This window comes from Galeopterus variegatus, unplaced genomic scaffold (genome assembly GCF_000696425.1).
Source record: "Galeopterus variegatus unplaced genomic scaffold, G_variegatus-3.0.2 Scaffold216, whole genome shotgun sequence".
NCBI classification, from domain to species: Eukaryota; Metazoa; Chordata; class Mammalia; order Dermoptera; family Cynocephalidae; genus Galeopterus; species Galeopterus variegatus.
This window is the reverse complement of record NW_007726327.1, coordinates 544,996-564,877: the sequence shown is the minus strand read 5'-3', so window position 1 is coordinate 564,877 and position 19,882 is coordinate 544,996. Positions and strand designations below refer to the sequence as shown.

Here is a 19,882-nt window from a genome sequence, read left to right as displayed (position 1 = left end):
GCGCACGCAGGGGGCTGGGCTGCCCGCGGCGCGGGGGAAAGTTGAGTTGGGAGAAGTTGGGAGCGGCGGGGACGCGCCCCGGGGTGGGCAGAAGGGAGTCGTCGGGAGCGCACGAGGGCGCCGGAGGGCCGGGAGAGACCCCGAGACCCCCGGGGCACCGAGTCCAGAGCAAGCGGGTAAGCGGAGAGCTGGCGGCGGGGGAGGCCCGGGGCGGCCGAGGGAGGAAGGGAGGGCGAAGGAGCGGGCGGGACTCGGTGGAAGGGGAGGAAAGGGCGGGGACTGGGGCGCGGGGAGCCGAGGTCTCGGGGACAAGGATGCGGGGGCAGACGGAGTGCCGGTCGGAAGCGGGGACTCCGGGGTCCGCTCGTTAGAGTTCCCTAAAGTGGGGACCGCGCCCCTGCCACTCTCGGGGAGGCGCCGCCGGCCGGCCCAGTCCTGGGCGGGCTCCAGACGGCCCCCCTCCCCTGCGACCCCCCGACACTGTCCCTCGGTCCCTTCCAGGGCGCCCAGCCTGGGGGCTGCGTGGGGCCCCCACCCCCATCTCCGGCTTGGGAGGCGGAGCCGAGAAAGGGGATGTCGGGTCAGGTCGGGACAGGGGGTCAGGCTGAAGAGGGGGCCGCTGGGTGGGGATGGGAAAGACGAGCCCGGAGAGCTGGACCTGCCTCCCGGGGGCCCGTGTGTCTGGCTGGGGAGCTCCGTGCTGAGTGTGGGGGGCGGCGCTCCCTGAAATGCGAGGTCCGCTTTATCCTTAGTCCTCGCCCCTCCAGCCCCACGTTGAAGCGCTGTGGAATGTAGGAATTCACTTGGGGAGTGGTTAATGCTCAAGTGGGGGTCTGGGGTGCTAATCCCTTGGGGAGGGGGAGAGATGCTAATCCTCCGGGCCGGTCGGGGCTGGTCTCCGGAATGTGCCCCCACCCGGATTATCGGCACGGATGCTTTGGACAGAGGCTGCTTTGTGTTCTGGGACGGCGGGGGAGGGATGGGGGTGGGTAAAGGGAGGAGGGGAGGGCGGAGGAGCACACAGAGGGCACAGCCTGGAGGTGGGAGTGCTTAAGACAGGTGCTTAGGACAGACTCTCCCCACACCCCTCCCACACCATGCTCCCCCTCCAAGCGCCCTGGCTGGTGGCCTGCTGAGGACAGCACCAGCTGAATTGGAGAGCTTGCTAGGAATGTGTCGGCCAGGCTCTCCACCCTGGGCTGACCCCCAACCTATGTTTGACCCCACGCTGACCTGTCTTACCCCCAAGTTAGCCCAAAGTTGGGCAACCCTGACTCTCCAACAGCACACTGGGGAGCTTCGGTGTTGTTACCTTCGGAGAACCTTGGGTGCGCCCCATGCTCTCCCCACGAGGAATGGATACCGCAGTTTGCACTGATGAGATTCCCTCCCTGCAGCTCCTCTTCTGCTCCCCCCACCCCCACAATACATGGTGTCCTCCCCAGACTTCCTACAGTCACAGTCAGGAGGGAGGCAGCCCTGCCACTCAGATTTTCCTGGCCCCAGGCTAGGGAAGGGAGGGATCCGGACTGCCCTCAGGGGCAGAACCTCAGGGTTTCTGTGCCCACCCCTTCCCAGCCATCACGTGCCCCTCCCCCATTATAAAGCTCTGCCCAGCCTGTGCCCACCGACTGTCCCTTCCTCCCTCCCACTGAGTGGAGTTGGGCTCCTGCCCTTCACCCAGGGAGACCCACGCAGAGGGTGCCCGCTCCCTGGGGACAGCTCCCTTGCTTGCGCTTTGGGCTCTCCAGAGTTCTTTCTCTCCCTCTTCCTGCCTGCGCTCCAGCTCCACAGGCTTCTCCTCTCTCCACCACACCCCTCTCTGGTCTGGACCCACCTCCGCCGCCTCCAGCTCGGTTCCTGTTTCTGTCTGGGCCTTCACTCCCCTCCTTTGCTTGCTCTTTGTCGCTCCCTCCCTGTTCCTGTGGCTGCACTCAGGTCTAGGCCTTGACTCCTTCCTCCCCCACCTCCTGCTCCTCCTCAGTCTGCGTGGTTTCTTGGTTGGCTCTTTTGCCTCCCTGCACTGGGTTCTCTCCTCTGTCTCTCTTTGTTCTTCTCTTTTCTAACTATAAATATCTGTCCTCTTTGCTCTTGCTGCCTCTAAGGGCCACTCTAGGTCCTTCGTAGTTGAGGAGGATCCTGAGCAGTGACAAGCCCGGAGTGGCAGGCGGCCGGGCCCCTTCCCTCCCAGGGCTGGGTGCCTGCTCACCTGGCTGGCTCTCAGATGGCAATTGGTCCTCTTGCCCACCCAGGTTATGCCTCCGCCTTGTTGCCCTGAAAGCCGCAGTGACAGCGAAAAGGGCTAAGATTTGGCCATGAGCAGCGCCCCTGGGTGCCCCGCCTCGGGCGCAGACTCTTTCCACACGGTGAGTGTTGCCCACTGGGTCCCCCTGCCCTCCCCTAGCCACCGGTGCTCTGGCCATGCCAACCACCAGGTGTGTGTGCATGTAGGTGTGTATAGAAGGCCGGGAGAAGAGCCTTTGATGCCATCTGAACCCTGACTTTGCTTGATGGCCGGGATGGTTAGTGGGGGTGTCAGGCGGTTTCCAGTTCTGGGAGGGAGTCGCTGTTTCCTGAGGTAGTTTAGTCTCAGCAGGAGAGGATCTTTGGGGACCCTGTGTTTCTAACCCAACAACCCCCTCTGACCTAGCCCTAGAGGTGGAGGTCTGCTGCTGCTGCAGCTGCACACAGAAGTTCTGGGCAGCACTTGCTAGCCCCCGGAGGCCCCGCCCCCGTCCCCACGTGCCACCAAGGCCCAGCCCTCCCAGCCCACACGTGGCCACCAGCTCACATGGCCCCCTCCAGATTTTCCTGAGGAGTCTAATGATTAACCCCTGGCGCCACAGTCAGTCCTGTTATTGGTCACTTTGGACCAGCAGGGCACGTGACTAGGAATGGGCGCGGGCCAGTCCCCTCCCCCTCCTTCCTGGGTTCACCTCTTCCGCCATGGACTTCTTCTTGTGGCCTCAGGTGCGAGGGGTCTGTGACCCCCACCCCCTCCCCGGCTAGCTCCCTGTGCTCACTGCCCGCCTCCTTCCTCCCAGGGCTGCCGTTGGTGGGAATGGGGCTGAGCGCCTGGGGGGTCCAAGCACCTGGGGGAGCTGGTTTAAGCTGCTGAGATGGGCTGGGCAAGAATCGACCTCACTGAGGGGAGAAGGCAGCCCCTTGACCTTCGCATTTTCTTGTAGCCAGCTTGCTGGCCAGTGCCCGCTGCTCCCGTCCCCGCTCGGTGTCTCCCCAAGGCCCGCCCTTCGTCCTGGCCCTCCTCCTCTTGCTCTTCCTTTCTCTAGCTGCTGGCACCGCCTTGGAGGGGGCTGCATACCCCCGCCCTTGGAGGTCCCGATGCCCTTCAGGTCCAGAAGCTCTTGAGCAAATATTTGGCGGTGCCTGGAACTGACACCAGCAGGGGGTGGGTGGGGGGCTGGACCAAGGCTGCCCCGCCAGGCAGCAGAGGCAGCAGCTGTTTAGCTAGGCTGAGCTCTCGCAAGCACCGCAGTCTCTGCCCCGCGCTGGCCGCTGCTCCACTCCCGCAGGATGACTCAGGTTGGGGAGTGGGGTGGGGTGAGGGGCAGGGCTTGGGAGCTTGGTGTCTGGCTGGGCTCGGCAGGGGTGCTGCTGTGGTGAGTGAGGCTCCGCGGTGGGTGAGGCTCCCCGGTGAGGTGCAGTGCATGCATTCCGTGCGTACATTCTGGGTCTGGTGGGCTGGGTTTGCTTAACTCAGACATGCTCCCAGGTCAGTTAGCATGGGCACCTCCAGAAGTTACTTTTTGGGCTCCGCAGTTGTCCTCCAGCCAAAAGGAGTTTCTTCACTGTCTGCCATGTGAACTGCCCAGTTCACACATCCTCCCTCCGTGCTGCAGACAGGCTGGACACACAGGAATTCTGCTGAGACTTCCAGGGTTGACCTTTCTATCTACCCTAGAACTGACCAGAACTGACTGCACAGCCAGGGTTCAGACAGCTCGGAACCCAGGAGACAGGCTGTGGGGCACGGGGGGTTACCGAGTCTCTGGCATTAAAGGGGACAGGTTGCTGGGGTGGTACCGGGTCCCTGGCATTAGAGGGCACACTATGGAGGGCAGATACTGGGTCTCTGGCATTAGAGGGGACAGCCAGCGTGGGGTACTAGGTCTCCTGCACTGGGGGGAGTGGGGCTTTGGGGTACAATTCTCAGTGAACCCTTGTGGGTTCTCTCTACCCCCTTTTCCCTCACAGCCAGAGCCAGAGAGCTTGGGTCCTGGGACACCAGGGTTCCCTGAGCAGGAGGAAGATGAGCTTCACCGTACCCTGGGCGTGGAGCGGTTTGAAGAGATCCTGCAGGAGGCTGGGTCTCGCGGAGGGGAGGAGCCAGGCCGCAGCTATGGGGAGGAAGACTTTGAGTGTAAGGGGGCAGGCAGGGGAAGGGGGAGGCAGGGGCTCAGGCGCGATGGTCCAGCAAAGTAAGGGCTAGGGTCTTAGTGGGAGGGGCCAGGGTTGGGGACCACAATGGCAGGGGAGGGACACTGTGCCTGTCGCGACCAAGCCCCCTCCTCCCTGCAGACCACCGCCAGTCCTCCCACCACATCCATCATCCACTGTCCACTCACTTGCCTCCCGATGCCCGCCGCCGCAAGGCACCTCAGGGCCCTGGACGGAAGCCCCGAAAGCGCCCTGGAGCCTCCCCTACAGGAGAAACCCCCACCATTGAAGAGGGGGAGGAAGATGAGGATGAGACCAGCGAGGTGGAGGGGGCCCGTGTCCTCACACAGCCGTCCCCTGCCACCACACCCTCTTCGGTGCAGGTGAGCGGGACACGGACTCCTGGGGGTTGTCCTCAGGGCCTGGCCTGGCCTCCCCTGCCCACATGGTTCCCTGTTGCAGTTCTTTCTCCAGGAGGATGAAGGCACTGACCGGAAGGTAGAGAGGACCAGCCCTTCTCCACCTGCACTGCTGTCCCACCAGGAAGCGGCTCCCCGGGCCACCAAAGGGTAAGTGCATTCCAGTCAACAAGTGCCCCCAAACAGATGCCAGCCTTGCTAGGGCATAGAGGTGATATGGGAGGAAAGCATGAGCCTCGCCGTCACCCACTGGGTTCAAGTCCCAGTCCTGCCCTGGCCTAGCCGTTTGGGCAAGTAACTTAAGCTCCTTGAGCCCCAGGTGCCTTGTCTGCAAACCAAGCATAACAGAACCTTTTTCCCTGGGTGGTGTCAGGGATTAAAGCATGACGTGAATGAAGGTTCTAAGTGTGGTTTAGCCTGGCATGAGACAGATGCACAGTCTGAGCTGCCCCCTGCCCGTGGGGTCAGGGGGAGCAGGGTTAAGCACTGTCTCAGGGATTGGACTGGTGACCTCCTAGCACCCACTGGGAACCCCAGGGTTTGGGAGGCATAGGAGACCCCTCTCATTCTTGGGGAGCTGCCAGTCCACCCTGGTTGGATTCCAAATGTTGGCACATGAAATGGCAGGAACATTGTCACTACATCTGGTGGCCAGGTTTGGGCAGAGTGGCAGTACCAGCAGGCGATTGGAGTTTGGGGGCACTAGTCAGACAAGTCTTCCTGGAAGAAATGACTTTGAGCTAGGTCTCAAGGTACTACTATCACAGACCTGTTGCTTTCTGGGTGCCAGGCAGCATGAAGGGCCGCAGGAAGTGAAGGGCATGCTGTCCCCTCTGGGGCATACAAGGCTCACTGGGGCACAGGCCGTGCAGAGGGTGCTGGGCCCAGTGACAGGGAGCCCACGGGCTGCCAGGTGGCTGGGAGGAGGCAGGGGCTTCCGAGAAAGGCTGGCATTAATGGGAAAGGGTGCCAGCAGAGCGAGGCTCTGAAGGTGGGTGGAGGCCGGGAAAGCCTGGTGGTGGACGGCTCTGGTCTTGGGAGGGGATGTGGGCTTGGAGCTGTGGAGGTTGGTGAGGTCAGGAGATGGTCAGGATAGATGGAAGGGGCCAGAAGGCACTGGCGTCAGCAGAGAAAGAGTGGGCAGAGGAGCAGAAGGTGGAGTCTGTTAAGCATGAGGCCTTCATGCCCTCTTCACGAGCACAGCACAGGGAAGTTTGTAGTTTCAAAGCCCCACTTGGTTAGAAACATGGGGCCCTGGGAACCTCTTGTGTCCTGTGGTTAGGGGTGTGCCTGGGAGGGACGGAGGGCATGGGAGTGAATGCTAACTAACGTGAAGGAACGTTCATGAGCTCCCATTATGAGCCAGGCCCCGCTCTGGTACTTTTGCAAAATTCCACCTCTCGGGCCGGCCCGGTGGCGCACTGGATAGTGCGCCGCTTGGGAAGCGCGGCGGCGCTCCCGTCTGAGGGTTCGGATCCCACATACAGACCGGCTCCCGCTCACTGGCTGAGCGAGGCGCGGGAGCAACACCGAGGCTTGCAATCCCGTTGCCGGTCCCCTGGTCCGGTACGGGGGCAACACTGAGGGTTGCGATCCGTTGCCGGACACGGAAAAAAGACAAAAAGACCAAAAAAAAAAAAAAAAAAAAATTCCACCTCTCTGGGCACCACGGGAGGCTGGCTTCAGCCCCATTCTGCTGAGGAGTTTATGCTCAGAGGGGCCTTGGGATGACCGTTTGGGGCTGCACAGCCAGGAAAGGGGAGAGCTAGGATTTCAGGGCTGGCAGTCTGCTTCCAGAATCCTCCTTCTTCCAACATCCGCACCTCCCAAGAGTGGGAGCTAGGGGGGTGTGGGCTCTTATGTGTCCCCTTCCCAGGTTCCCCCTGCACGGGTGCTGGTTGTGGGGAAGGAGGCCGTCTTTCTCAGGCTCACAGCTGCTCTCTCTGTCCAGAGCCCTAGTGGAAGAGGTAGCGGCCGTGGCCAGCGGCACAGCAGGGGGGGACGACGGGGGTGCTTCGGGACGCCCCCTGACCAAAACCCAGCCTGGACATCGCAGCTACAACCTTCAGGAGAGGAGGCGCATTGGGAGCATGACGGGGGCTGAGCAAGCACTGCTGCCCCGTGTCCCCACGGATGAGAGCGAGGCTCAGACACTGGCCACAGCCGACCTGGACCTCATGAAGAGTGAGTGCTGGGGCCTGGGCCAAGCCCACTGCTGTGGGAGGAGTAAGAGAAAAAGAAAGCCTGACCCTGGGCCTCTACCCCTCCATAGGTCACCGGTTTGAGGACGTTCCTGGGGTGCGGCGGCACTTGGTGCGGAAGAATGCCAAAGGGTCCGTGCAGAGCAGCCGGGAAGGGCGGGAGCCTGGCCCCACGCCTCGGGCCCGACCCCGGGCTGCCCACAAGCCCCACGAGGTACCGTGCTCTGCTGCGTGCTCTTCCATCATCTCCCCATCCTTCTTCTCCCCTGCGCCTTCCCCTACCTCTCAGACATCAATCATCTCAAGCACCAGGGTTGCCATCTATGGTCGTGAAGGTTGCACACTGCATAAGAGTGTGACGTACACAACTCAGAGCTTGGGGATTTGGGCATTGTGATTAAGATCGACATCTTAGACGTTGTTGATTTGCATATTGTGATTATAATTCACATCTGAGACATGATTTGAATATCATGACCATTTTCTGAAGGATGGCAGTGAGGTGTTTGAGGAAGAGATGCCTTTTCTGGCTTGAACAAAGGGGCCCTCTGGGCTAGAGGTGTCCATGTGTCGCACCGCACTTCATCTTTCACAGCCCAGTCACCTCTGTACTCATCTGATCCTCCCAGCAACCTGTGAAAATGACCACAGGCTTCAGCCACAAATCAGGTGCTGCGACTTGGCCAAGGTCACTTAGTTACTTGGTGGCTCTGCCCACCTTAGGTTCCAGGGCTCTGGTCCTCAACTCTGACTCAAGGTATTTTTTTAAACCATTTTATTGAGGTATAATAGACACAGAGTAAATTTTGCTTTTGTTAAGTATCCAGCTCAATGACTTGTTGCACCTGCAACGCCCAGGTGGATAACCACTGCCTACATAGAGCCCATTTCCCCCACACAGAAAGTTCCTTCATGTCCCGCCCAGTCAGTGTCCTTCAGAAGTGACCACTCTTCTGTCACTTGCAACCACTTTGCCAGTTCTTGAATGCATACAAACAGAACCGTACAAAATCCCATTGTTTTCTTGTGTGTATAGTGATGTCTATCCAGCACTGATTACTGACAAGGAGTCATATCGCCTGCTAAACTGGCCGGTATGGGGATCTGAACCCTTGACCTTGGCGTTATCAGCACGACGCTCTCCCAAGTGAGCTAACTGCCAGCCCAGAGCATTTTCTATGCTTTTTTTTTTTAAATCCTCACACCAGCCCTTGGAGGTGGGCATTATTATTTATTTTTTTTGGTGGCTGGCAGATACAGGGATACAAACCTGTGACCTTGGTGTTGTAAGACTACTCTCTAAACAAACTAACCTGCCAGCCCAAGGTGGGCATTATTACTCCTATTTCACAGAGAAGAAAAACTGAGTCTTGGGTGGGTTAGTCACTCATCCGAGTTCCCACCTGGGCTGTGAGACCTGCAAGCCTGTGCGCTGCCCACTGTGCTGTCCAGGGCCACTTGCCCCCTCCCAATGCCATTTATCCCTGAGACCCACCTTGGATCGCCTCTGGCTCTGTATCACAGTGTCTTCTCATCTTGCCCCAAGGTGTTCGTGGAGCTGAATGAGTTGCTGCTGGACAAAAACCAAGAGCCTCAGTGGCGGGAGACAGCCCGCTGGATCAAATTCGAGGAGGACGTGGAGGAGGAGACGGAGCGCTGGGGGAAGCCTCACGTGGCCTCCCTCTCCTTCCGCAGTCTCCTGGAGCTGCGCCGGACCCTGGCCCATGGTAACCTGAGCTGCCCGGACCCCCGCCCAGGGAACTCCCGGCTCCTAGGCCCGTTCTCTGAGGACCCCCTGGCCAAATAGCCCCTCGTTTATCTCGAGTCACGCAGTGTGTGATACCACCTCGTCTCCCTGGTGTCACGCAGACTGCCATTCTTTGGACTCTTTTGTTGGGTGACTGCAGGGCAGGATTGACACTGCTATCTCGTATCTGGCATTTTCAGCAAGCAGCTTCTCTAGGTGGTATTTTCAGCTAAATGAAGCTAAAATGTTTTTAGACCATGTTGATGGAAAGCTTTCTGAAATTCCTGGCATTAGAAATTCTGGGACGTGTGATCTGATGTGTAGGGCTATGTAGATTTCACTGAATGGCCACAGATGCAGGACTGTCCAGCCCTGTGTCTGGTGTTTCTGCTGTTTGCTTGTTTCCTCCTTCCCATTGGGTAATCATTCCCACTTGTTGTTGGAAGGCCTGTTTCTAGGCAGCTAAGGACTGAGACGCCTGTTAGAATCGCTTCCAAACTAAGAGTGAGTAGGTCGTGAGTGAGGCTTGGGCACTTTGGGTAAAGTGCCAAAGTGCGAGGATTTTCTCCCCAGGCTTTGTACTGTCTGCGATGGCTGCTGGGGGGACTTTGGTTCTGTTATCCTTCAGTTTTTTGTTCCTGAAACTTGACCATGCCAGATAAATGAACTGGTGACTTTATTTATTTATTTATTTTTAAAAGATGACCGGTAAGGGGATCTCAACCCTTGGCTTGGTGTTGTCAGCACCACGCTCAGCCAGTGAGCAAACCGGCCATCCCTGTATAGGATCCGAACCCGTGGCCTTGGTGTTATCAGCACCGCACTCTACCGAGTGAGCCACGGGCCGGCCTTGAACTGGTGACTTTAGAAGAGACTTTCATTTCTATGTGAAATGGTGGAGAGAGGTCTAGAAGCGCCCAGCGAGTAGCCCTTGGCATGCGCAAGTGAAGAGGAAGTGAGAAGCCTGGGGTGGAGGGGCGTCTTCGAATGGCTCGAGGTCCGCCATATGGACAAGGCCACAGACCAGCTGTGTCACATTCTAGAGGGTAGAAGTAGGACCCTAGAGTGAATATCAGAGGGAGATAGCACTTGGCTCACTGAGAGGGAGAATTTTCTAGGAGCAAAGAGAAAGTGGGTGGCCTGGAGCATCCCAGAGGAGGCTGCCTGCTCCCTGGAGGGGCGTCTGGCAGGGTTTGGCCTGGATGGCCTCTCTGATAACTGAGGTTTGCTGGTCTCTGGTGAGACTGACTTACGACATTCCTGGGAGATGTGGGGTAGGGAGAAATAGGTCAGAGAGGCGATGTGTCCTGGGCTTCAGCAGCAGACCTGAGACCTGATCTGTAGGCCAATGCTCCGTCCCCTCGATCACACCCTGGCTGCCCCCATCTGTCCCCAGATCTCCCTCCCATTCCACCCCCCACCATTGTTTCTCGGCCTGGGGATGAGGAATCCTCACACTGTCTTTATTCCAGGGGCTGTGCTCTTGGACCTGGACCAGCAGACCCTGCCTGGGGTGGCCCACCAGGTGGTGGAGCAGATGGTCATCTCTGACCAGATCAAGGCCGAGGACAGAGCCAACGTGCTGCGGGCTCTGCTGCTGAAACACAGGTGAGACCCTGCAGGAGGAGGGGGATCACGCTTCATCCTGCCCACCTGTCCTGGGCCACTGTCACCGACCCTCCCTAACTTCACTGCCCTCTGCCCTCCAGCCACCCAAGTGATGAGAAGGACTTCTCCTTCCCCCGCAACATCTCTGCCGGCTCTCTGGGCTCCCTACTGGGTCATCACCACAGCCAGGGGGCCGAGAGCGACCCCCACGTCACCGAGCCTCTCATTGGAGGTGTTCCTGAGACCCGGCTGGAAGTGGAGCGAGAGGTGAGGGGAGAATGGGCCCTCCCTGGGGCTGGCTGCAGGGCTGGGAGCAAGGCCCATGTGAGCATGCAGCAGGAGGCGCCTGGCTGAGCTGACCTCCGTTCTCCTGTGTCCCCCAGCGTGAGCTGTCGCCTCCAGCCCCGTCGGCTGGCATCACTCGCTCCAAGTCCAAGCACGAGCTGAAGCTGTTGGAGAAGATCCCTGAGAACGCTGAGGCTACAGTGGTCCTTGTGGGTATGTGGGGCGAGTCTTAGAGGCAGGGGGTCTCAGCAGTGGGGCCTTAGGGCAGGGCCACATGGAGTCTCCCAGGCCCTGCCTCAGTGCTGCCCCCTGGGCTGGGGGCTGGAAGGTGGTCCTGCCACCCTGCTCTTGTGCACATGGCCTTATGCCCCTAGGCTGCGTGGAGTTCCTCTCCCGCCCCACCATGGCCTTCGTGCGGCTGCGGGAGGCCGTGGAGCTGGACGCAGTGCTGGAGGTGCCCGTGCCTGTGCGCTTCCTCTTCCTGCTGCTGGGCCCGAGCAGCGCCAACATGGACTACCATGAGATCGGCCGCTCCATCTCTACCCTCATGTCTGACAAGGTCAGTTCCCCTCCTCATCTGGGCCCTGTTCTCCGGAGCCCACCCTGGGCCACCCTCGGCCCCACACAAGTCCCCCTGACCGCCAGTGTTGCCCAGCCCCAGCTGCATGCCCTCGGCCCCTTCTTGTGCCCTCCCCAATCCTGGTACTGCTTTGGCAGCAATTCCACGAGGCAGCGTACCTGGCAGACGAGCGGGATGACCTGCTGACCGCCATCAATGCCTTCCTGGACTGCAGTGTGGTGCTGCCGCCCTCAGAAGTGCAGGGCGAGGAGCTGCTGCGTTCCGTCGCCCACTTCCAGCGCCAGATGCTCAAGAAGCGGGAGGAGCAGGGCCGGCTGTTGCCCACAGGGGCTGGGCTGGAGCCCAAGTCTGCCCAGGATAAGGGTACGGGCCAGTGCAGACGCAGGGCCAGGATGGGGCTGCCTGGAGGAGGGGGGTGGGCAGGCCTGGGGGCACCCTGACGGAGGCCTGGGTTGCAGCGCTCCTGCAGATGGTAGAGGTGGCAGGTGCAGCTGAAGACGATCCCCTTCGGCGGACGGGCAGGCCCTTCGGGGGGCTGATCCGTGACGTGCGGCGCCGCTATCCCCACTACCTGAGTGACTTCCGCGATGCACTCGATCCCCAGTGCCTGGCTGCTGTTATCTTCATCTACTTCGCCGCCCTGTCTCCTGCCATTACCTTCGGGGGGCTACTGGGTAAGGAAAGGCTTCAGGTGGGGGCTGGAGGCTGCACAGGGCCTTGGCCACCAGCTCTTGAGCTGCTTCCTGCGCCCCCAGGAGAGAAGACGCAGGACCTGATAGGGGTGTCAGAGCTGATCATGTCCACGGCCCTCCAGGGCGTGGTCTTCTGCCTGCTGGGTGCTCAGCCGCTGCTGGTGATCGGCTTCTCAGGGCCCCTGCTGGTCTTCGAGGAGGCCTTCTTCTCGGTGAGGGCTCTTCCTGCCCAGCTGCAGCTGCCCCTCCTCTTCCCTAGACACCTCCCCCAGTCACCCCCAGAGGGCTGGACCTGACTGCCCCTGCCCCACCCCCCAGTTCTGTAGCAGCAACCACCTGGAGTACCTGGTGGGCCGTGTGTGGATCGGCTTCTGGCTGGTGTTCCTGGCCCTGCTCATGGTGGCCCTGGAGGGGAGCTTCCTGGTCCGCTTCGTCTCCCGCTTCACCCAGGAGATCTTTGCCTTCCTCATCTCGCTCATCTTTATCTACGAGACCTTCTACAAACTGATTAAGGTGATTCCTGCCGAGAGCTGGGCCGGAGGGAGCCGTTAAGTCCTGTCCTGTGTCTTGGTTCTTTGTGGATTTGAGGCCAGGCTGGTCTGGAGCTCCTGGGCTTGCTGTCCACGGAGCCTCCAGAGCTGGGGCTTATCCTTTCTCTTGCCCCTGCCCCAGCCTCCCTATCACTGACATACTCTCCAGAGCTTCTGATCAATCTTTCACAAACTCACATATCTTTTTTTTTTTTTTTTTTTTAAAAGATGACCGGTAAGGGGATCTCAACCCTTGGCTTGGTGTTGTCAGCACCATGCTCAGCCAGTGAGCGAACCAGCCATCCCTATATAGGATCCGAACCCGCGGCCTTGGTGTTATCAGCACCGCACTCTACCGAGTGAGCCACGGGCCGGCCCAAACTCACATATCTTTAATTACAAAGATAGCACATGCTTTTGCCAAGATGTCAAACAATCTAGGAGTGTAGAAAGGGAAAGGCTCCAGAGGTGACACACACAGACAGGGTCTGGGCATCAGACACGTGTGGGAAAGGCACGAGACCGGCCACCCCCCAGTCCTCTGTGCTCATGTCCTCTTCCTTCAGACCTCTGGAGCCTCCCCTCAGGCCTGGCTGGTGCCACACTCCCCGGCCTTCCTGACTAAACCAGCTGCTTGGCCCTCTCTCAGTCCCATGCATGTCCCAGTGCCCACCACTGGTTCTCTGGGCCGTTCTCTTTTTTTTGGCAGCTGGCCAGTATGAGGATCGAACCCTGGACCTTACTGTTACTGACACCCTACTCTAACCAGCTGAGCTAACCGGCCAGCCTGGGCCTTTCTTGTAATCCAAGGAGACAGGTTCCTTGAAGGCAGGCCCGCCCCTCCCCCACAGCACACAGCTGAGCCCCAGGAATCATCTCTTGGGTCCAGCTGACAGGGTCCTTTGTGGCCCTCCTCTCCCCAGATCTTCCAGGAGCACCCTCTCCATGGCTGTTCGGTCTCCAATAGCTCCGAGGCAGATGGGGGTGAGAACGCGACATGGGATGGGGCAGGAGCCACGCTGGGGCCAGGCAGCAGTAGCGTGGCCAGGCAGCCTGGGCAGGGCAGGCCCCAGGGCCAGCCCAACACAGCCCTGCTGTCGCTGGTGCTCATGGCCGGCACCTTCTTCATCGCCTTCTTCCTGCGCAAATTTAAGAACAGCCGGTTCTTCCCTGGCCGGGTACGTGGACCTTAAGGCTGGCGGCGGGTGAAGGGTGGGTGGGGGTGACTAGGAAGTAAGGGGGTACAGGGGGCAGAGGCCTCTGAGCATGTTGCTTACCCTCTCAGATCCGGCGGGTGATCGGGGACTTTGGGGTGCCCATTGCCATCCTCATCATGGTGCTTGTGGATTACAGTATCCAGGACACCTACACCCAGGTGAGATGCTGCCCACACAGCAGTGGGGGGCGGCCGGGAGTTTGTCTGCATCCCCCACCCAAGCCTGCCCTCCATGTTGACCAGCTGCCCCCACACCGCCTCTGCCCTGCAGAAGCTGAGCGTGCCCAGTGGGTTCTCAGTGACAGCCCCAGAGAAGCGGGGCTGGGTCATCAACCCACTGGGGGAGAAGAGCCCCTTCCCTGTGTGGATGATGGTGGCCAGCCTGCTGCCCGCCATCCTGGTCTTCATCCTCATCTTTATGGAGACGCAGATCACCACGTGAGTGCTCCCAGCTGAGGGCCAGAGCAGGCCAGGCGGGTGCGCAGCTTGGGAAGCACAGTTGCGGTGGGTGAGGCAGCTCAGGGACCTCGGTGGACCCCGAATGTCAGGCTGGCTGCTGGAGTTTATTTTGCAGGCAGCAGAAGGTCCCACTGACGATGCTGGGACGGACAGGCTGGCCTGGCAGTGCTTGCTGGGAGCTGTCCCAGAGGGTAAGGGCTGAGGGCGCAGGTTCAGCTCCAGGATGGAATCCTAGGCCTGGCAGAGTGGATGGGGACCACCAGGTTCTAAAAGCAAGAGGAGGGAATGGCTGGGGCGTTCTGAGTGGTGCCTCCTGGGCCCCCGCCAGCTCCTCCCCCTGCTCTCAGGCTGATCATCTCCAAGAAGGAGCGTATGCTGCAGAAGGGCTCTGGCTTCCACCTGGACCTACTGCTCATCGTGGCCATGGGCGGCATCTGTGCCCTCTTTGGCCTGCCCTGGTTGGCTGCTGCCACCGTCCGCTCCGTCACTCACGCCAACGCGCTGACAGTCATGAGCAAAGCTGTGGCACCTGGGGACAAGCCCAAGATTCAGGAGGTCAAGGAGCAGCGGGTGACAGGGCTGCTGGTGGCTCTGTTAGTGGGTATGCTGCCTCTTGCCCCCACCCTTCCCAGCAAGGACCCCGGGCCCAGGCAGCCCTGGGCCTACTGTTTCTCCTTTCTCCCCCAGGCCTCTCCATCGTTATCGGGGATCTGCTCCGGCAGATCCCCCTGGCCGTGCTCTTTGGAATTTTCCTGTACATGGGAGTTACCTCCCTTAATGGGATCCAGTTCTATGAGCGGCTGCACCTGCTGCTCATGCCACCCAAACACCACCCAGACGTCACCTATGTCAAGAAGGTGAGCCCCGCTTGGAAGGGGCCCATCCTCTGCCCATCCTGGTCCACGTGGGTCACCCTCCAACTCCACTCCCATCTACCCACTTTGGCCAGCCCTCTTTACTGTCTCTCTGTACAGACCGACCAGGCTCTGTATAACAGAGGGGGATGAGGGCCCTCACACCCTGTGGACATGGCAGGCTGGGGTGCAAGCCTGGGCTCACCGGGTCTCCGCCCACCCCAGGTTCGGACCCTCCGGATGCATCTGTTCACGGCCCTGCAGCTGCTCTGCCTGGCCCTGCTGTGGGCCGTCATGTCCACAGCCGCCTCCCTGGCCTTCCCCTTCATCCTCATCCTCACGGTGCCGCTCCGCATGGTGGTGCTCACCCGCATCTTCACCGAGCGAGAGATGAAATGCGTAAGGACTCCCCCCGCCCCAGCCCCCCGGCCCCTCCCCGCGGTGCTGCTGGAGCCCACCCTGCCCTCCCTCCCTCCCACAGCTGGACGCCAACGAGGCCGAGCCGGTGTTTGACGAGCGGGAGGGCGTGGACGAGTACAATGAGATGCCCATGCCCGTGTAGCCGCCGCCTGCCTCCTGCCGGGACAGCCAAGGGCTGATGGACAGAGGGAACAGGGCTTGGGCTTGGTGGGATGGGGCTCCCCTACCCCCGCCCTCTCCGTCCTTGTTTTTTATTTAAGTGAATAATTTAAAGTCCCCCCGCCCCCCATGCAGTAAAGTGCTTTGGCCCCACCTATCTCCGGCCTTTTGTCTCTGTATGGGGGGCATGGATGGAAAGAAATGGGGATCCCAACCCCGCGCCCTGTCGCAGAAATGAGACTTGCCATGGGGAAGGAAAAGGACTTTAATGAAAAGCCAAAACATAGGGAGCCAAAGTGCAAATTGTCCGCCCCCCACAGGGGGGCCATGGACCCTCACCCCCCTTCAGGCCCCCAGCGGAGGCCCAAGGCCTGGAGCTTCTGCCTCAGGTAGCTCTTGAGCTGGGGCAGGCCTCTCTGGGACTCCAGTTCCTCAAAGGGCAGCTGCAGGGAGAGGGCAGCGGGTTAGCTGCGGGCCGGGAGTGAGGACAGACGTGTGGGTGGGGCGGGGCGGCTCTCACCGGCAGGAGCTGGTAGCCCATCAGGCCCAGGTGCCGCTCCCTCAGGGCCCGGGAGCCCAGCAGCACCCTGCCGTCGCGGCAGAAATGCCAGCGCTCACGCAGCATCAGCACCACTCTGGAGAGGGAGCAGGTGTGGCTCAGGATGCTGGGCCAAAGTGGCCGAGGCGTCCCCACCCTGCTTCCCTTACCTTTGGGCAGGGTCGCGGGTAGTGGGGTTAGAGGCAGCGTGGCCCTGCGGGCAGGACCTTGGTGGGTATGGTAGGAAGGGGTCCTGGGTCCTCACGGGAAGCACAGCACCAGAGCTGCTGACACATAGCAGGAAGTCTGGAGAGGAGAGAAAGGGCCGGTGGCCTTAGCTGAGGCTGGGCTCCGGGCCTGCCGCCCACCCGGAGCTCACCTGTGCAGTAGCCTGGAGGCACAGTCAGGTCTTGGCGGTATTTCTCCTCCCCGAGCAGCTGGCGCAGCCCCTCAGCTACTATGTCCTTGTGACTGAGGGGAAAGACACAGATGGTGGGAAGGCTCTGGAGTCTCATCCCAGTCTACCTGGGTCTAGCACCACCCTGGGCAAACCGCTTTGCTGCCTCAGGGCCTGCTTTTTGACTGCTAAGAGTGCATCAGTTTGGACAGTCACAGTCCTTCCAGCTTTTCTACTGTGTTTCTCCTGGGCTGGTCCCCTCCCTTGCCCCAAGTGGCCCCATCCACCTGTACTTGCAGCGGGCACGGTCGGTGATGAGTGGCTGGGGGAAGATGGGAACTTGCTGCCTTCGGGGAAGGCGAGGACCCCGATATCCTGGGAGCTCCAGCTCCACGGCCGTATCGAGCAGGGAGAGGTAGCGACGCACAATCAGAGAGTGAGGGGTGCCTGTGGGGAGGCAGGGACTGGGGCACACCAGGCTGCAGACCCTACCCTGCTCTCCCCTGCCCTCTGGCCCTTGGGGCCCCCAGCCAGCCATCCTGTCTGCGTACCACTGATGTGGTTGATGAAACCCGGGGAAAAGACAAAGTGCAGGGCTCTTAAGGGCAGGCACCGCAGCTGGCACAGTGACATCAAGATGTTGACTGTGGCCAGGGGTGCCACCCCTGCTTCCCGAGCCAAGATCCTCTCAAGGCAGGGCATAAACTGCTGTTCCAGAGGCAGGTAGTTTAGCCGCCCAAAGGGCAGGACCAACTTCTGTACCACCTGCGGAGGAAGAGCAGTTCATTACCAGGCACGAAATAGGTCTCCAGTATAAGGTCCACTACAGTCTGAACCTTAGGGGAGTGTTGCCCTCAAAGGCAGTACACTCCCTGTACCCCCAACCTACACTCCACAAGTTCAACAGCATAAGCAGTGTCTTGAGCCACACGTGACTGACTAATCACTGAACAAACAGAGGGGACATCACTGTGGGATCTGGCCCTGAAGACTTTGAGGAGTGGGATCAGTGAAGCTAGGGCAGTGCTAAGAGTGCTTTGAAAAACTGCAGAGCTCCAGGCACACACGCTGGTCATGGGAGAGGGGCAAGCCACGGAGAAGGCGCCAGCAAGCCCTCTGCTCTGGAACGCAGCAGGCGTGTGTGCTGCAGGAGGAAGAGGCCAGTCAGGCTGGCCCGGGGCTGGGCCTGCAAAGGTTGCCGAGGATGACTCACAGAGGAGCGTGGGAGGGTGGGAGGTGAGCCCACCTTGCTGTTGAGCTGTGCTTCCTGGGCCACCAGGAAGTGGGCAATGGCTTCTAGAAGCTGGGGCTCTCGCAACCGGTGCCGGGCCAGGTGCTGGGCCAGGAGCACCATCACGTGGGGTGTCAGTTCCTCTGGCCTTGCCTCTGTGAAGAACAGCCTATCATGCTGGACCATCAGGCCAGACAGGCCTCCAGTTGTCTAGATGTCACCTAGCCCAGACAACTTGTCTCCTTCTCCTCAGCCCGACCCCCTCCCTTTGGCTTTAACTCCCTCCAGCACCTGCCAGGCTGCTGATCAGATGCTGCCGTGGATACCGCAGGAAACGGGGACAGCTCAGAGCAGCTTCCAACCTTTGCCCACCACGGAGGACAGGCTGCAGAGGGGGAGGTGGCTTCGGAGGGAGGCGAAACCTTCGCTCCTGTTCCAGGGCACACACCAGGGGCCCATCTGATGGAAAGCCTGAGTGGGAGAGGGTCAAAGGCAGTCCTGGTAACAGAGCTGGGCTGCTCTGTTCTACTCACGGGGTTAGTTGTGAATTCTCCACCTTTTTTCCTCTCCATTTCCTGAGCAGGAAGGTGTGCTAGTTTAAGTGGAAACACTAGAAAAATGCAAACTATCATGTGAACGTGAGGTATCAGGATGGTCTGTGGGGAAAGCCTTACGCAAAGATGACAAATAGGCTCTCATCTCGTGCAATTGTGACCAACTGTAGTGGATTCCTAGGGCACTACATGAGAAGGAATACCTGGGGTGGCACCCTAGCGAGGCTGGAGCAAATGCTGTCTGACTCATGATGTCTGCTGTAGATACTAGAGAGGAGCAGCAGCGAGCGTGCCTGTCTGTGCCACGCCTGGGCAAAAGCCTGAGACGTTGAGTCTCTGTCCGTGATCTTGGGTCCTCCACCATTCCCTTTCTCTATTCTTCCATTAACACCCACCCACAGACGCCCTCCTCAAGCCCCTCCTCACCAAGTAAGACTGCAAGGTGCAGACACACATGGATGGTGTGAATGTCAAAGGAGGGACAGTTTCGGATGATGAGCTGACTCAAGTCTTGCAGTGTGGCCTGCTCCACAGGAGGGGGCCGCGGCCAAGACCCCAAGAGCTGGCCCAGACGACGAAGCGCCACAGGGTAATGGTGGGCGCGCACCTTGGTGGGGTTCTGGCCCAGCCAGCGAAGCAGCTCCCCAGGGCTCCTCGCCTGTTCCAGAAGCCGCTGCAGTCCTTGCACAGGGCTTGCTTGGGGGCCTCCTCCAAGAGGCCGGTTCCCCCACTTGCTGGGCCCCAAACAGCAGGGCTGTACTGGCGGGATCAGCAGCAGGCCAGACAGCCGGGCAGGGGAGGCATGGGCAGAGAGCAGGATTCGAAGCATGGAGTTGGGTGATGGAGAACCTAAGGGGCGGCCCAGAAAAGGAGGTGAGGTTTTCTCCAAAGGGGAGAAAGACCTGTCATCTACTCCTTCCCTCACTCCCCATCCCGAAGGGTCTGTCTGAGGTCAGAGCAACCCAGACCTACGAGTTCACCCTGTGTGACTGCTCTGGTCTGCTTCCCCACCCGCCCCTCTGCCTCCTTGCACTCCTTTGAAACTACAATCACGATCCTAAAGTGTGCTCAGCGCAGCGCTGTTTACAAAGCAATTCTACATGCATTAGTTCCCCTGATGCTCTTTACACGCTCGTAAGGAGTAGGCAGGGCTGTCATTACCTCATTTCACAGGTGGAGAAACCAAGGCCCAGAACGGCGACAGGTTTAAGTTAAGCCCGAGGTCATTACCAGGTTAGTGGTCGCGCCCAGCCTGGAGCCCAGGGGGCCCCAGCGATGCGCCCTCCCGACCACTTCCCGCTCCCGCAGGAGGAGGCGGCGGCAGCACGGACGGTGGAACGCGGGCTCCGCAGCCAGGCTCTGCTGGGTTCCATGCCGGGCGCTCCCACTTACCAGCTGCGTGACCTTGGACAAGTGGCTTCGTCTCTGTGCCTAAGTCTGTCTCCTCACCCGCGAAATGAGAATGCAGCGCCCACCTCGCAGGCTGCGTGGGGCCCGTGAGCGCAGCTTTGCAGTGGCGAGGAGTCGGCGGTGCGGGGAGGCCCGCACACCCCCCCCGGCCCGGGGGCGCCAGGAGACCGTGGCCACAGCCGCT

At 60.2% G+C, this 19,882-nt stretch overlaps 2 protein-coding genes across 2 annotated transcripts; one reads left to right on the top strand and one right to left on the bottom strand.

Annotated features, from left to right (window-relative positions):
• The first annotated feature begins 104 nt into the window (after positions 1-104).
• On the top strand, positions 105-15,611 carry SLC4A2 (solute carrier family 4 (anion exchanger), member 2). Its single transcript, XM_008565971.1, has 23 exons — positions 105-176; positions 2,253-2,366; positions 4,216-4,381; positions 4,540-4,781; positions 4,861-4,967; positions 6,769-7,001; positions 7,090-7,232; positions 8,565-8,745; positions 10,238-10,373; positions 10,475-10,640; positions 10,757-10,871; positions 11,033-11,217; positions 11,376-11,601; positions 11,697-11,912; positions 11,994-12,142; positions 12,249-12,443; positions 13,384-13,638; positions 13,746-13,835; positions 13,948-14,114; positions 14,483-14,736; positions 14,823-14,992; positions 15,215-15,388; positions 15,471-15,611. Exons 2-23 carry the CDS (start codon positions 2,316-2,318, stop codon positions 15,549-15,551), a joined length of 3,702 nt encoding a protein of 1,233 aa, XP_008564193.1. The 5' UTR covers positions 105-176; positions 2,253-2,315; the 3' UTR covers positions 15,552-15,611.
• A 204-nt stretch (positions 15,612-15,815) lies between these two features.
• FASTK (Fas-activated serine/threonine kinase) lies at positions 15,816-19,695 on the bottom strand. The gene is made up of 10 exons (XM_008565970.1): positions 19,681-19,695; positions 18,715-19,137; positions 18,026-18,205; positions 17,750-17,889; positions 17,055-17,268; positions 16,791-16,950; positions 16,486-16,577; positions 16,277-16,412; positions 16,089-16,203; positions 15,816-16,011 (listed from the first exon to the last, which is right to left on the bottom strand). The coding sequence occupies exons 2-10, from the start codon at positions 19,115-19,117 to the stop codon at positions 15,904-15,906; spliced, it is 1,548 nt and encodes a 515-aa protein (XP_008564192.1). The 5' UTR covers positions 19,118-19,137; positions 19,681-19,695; the 3' UTR covers positions 15,816-15,903.
• Between the last annotated feature and the right edge of the window lie 187 nt (positions 19,696-19,882).

Bases quoted from the DNA above. Each gene is read 5' to 3' on its own strand.
- SLC4A2 (XM_008565971.1), top strand. From the start codon at position 2,316: ATGAGCAGCGCCCCTGGGTGCCCCGCCTCGGGCGCAGACTCTTTCCAC. The intron at 2,367-4,215 runs GTGAGTGTTGCC...TTTCCCTCACAG, and splicing joins GCGCAGACTCTTTCCACACG to CCAGAGCCAGAGAGCTTGGG. The intron at 12,143-12,248 runs GTGAGGGCTCTT...CCCACCCCCCAG, and splicing joins TCGAGGAGGCCTTCTTCTCG to TTCTGTAGCAGCAACCACCT.
- FASTK (XM_008565970.1), bottom strand. From the start codon at position 19,117: ATGCTTCGAATCCTGCTCTCTGCCCATGCCTCCCCTGCCCGGCTGTCT. The intron at 16,951-17,054 runs GTACGCAGACAG...GCCTCCCCACAG, and splicing joins TTTCATCAACCACATCAGTG to GCACCCCTCACTCTCTGATT. The intron at 16,578-16,790 runs GTGGATGGGGCC...CTTTCCCCTCAG, and splicing joins CGTGCCCGCTGCAAGTACAG to TCACAAGGACATAGTAGCTG.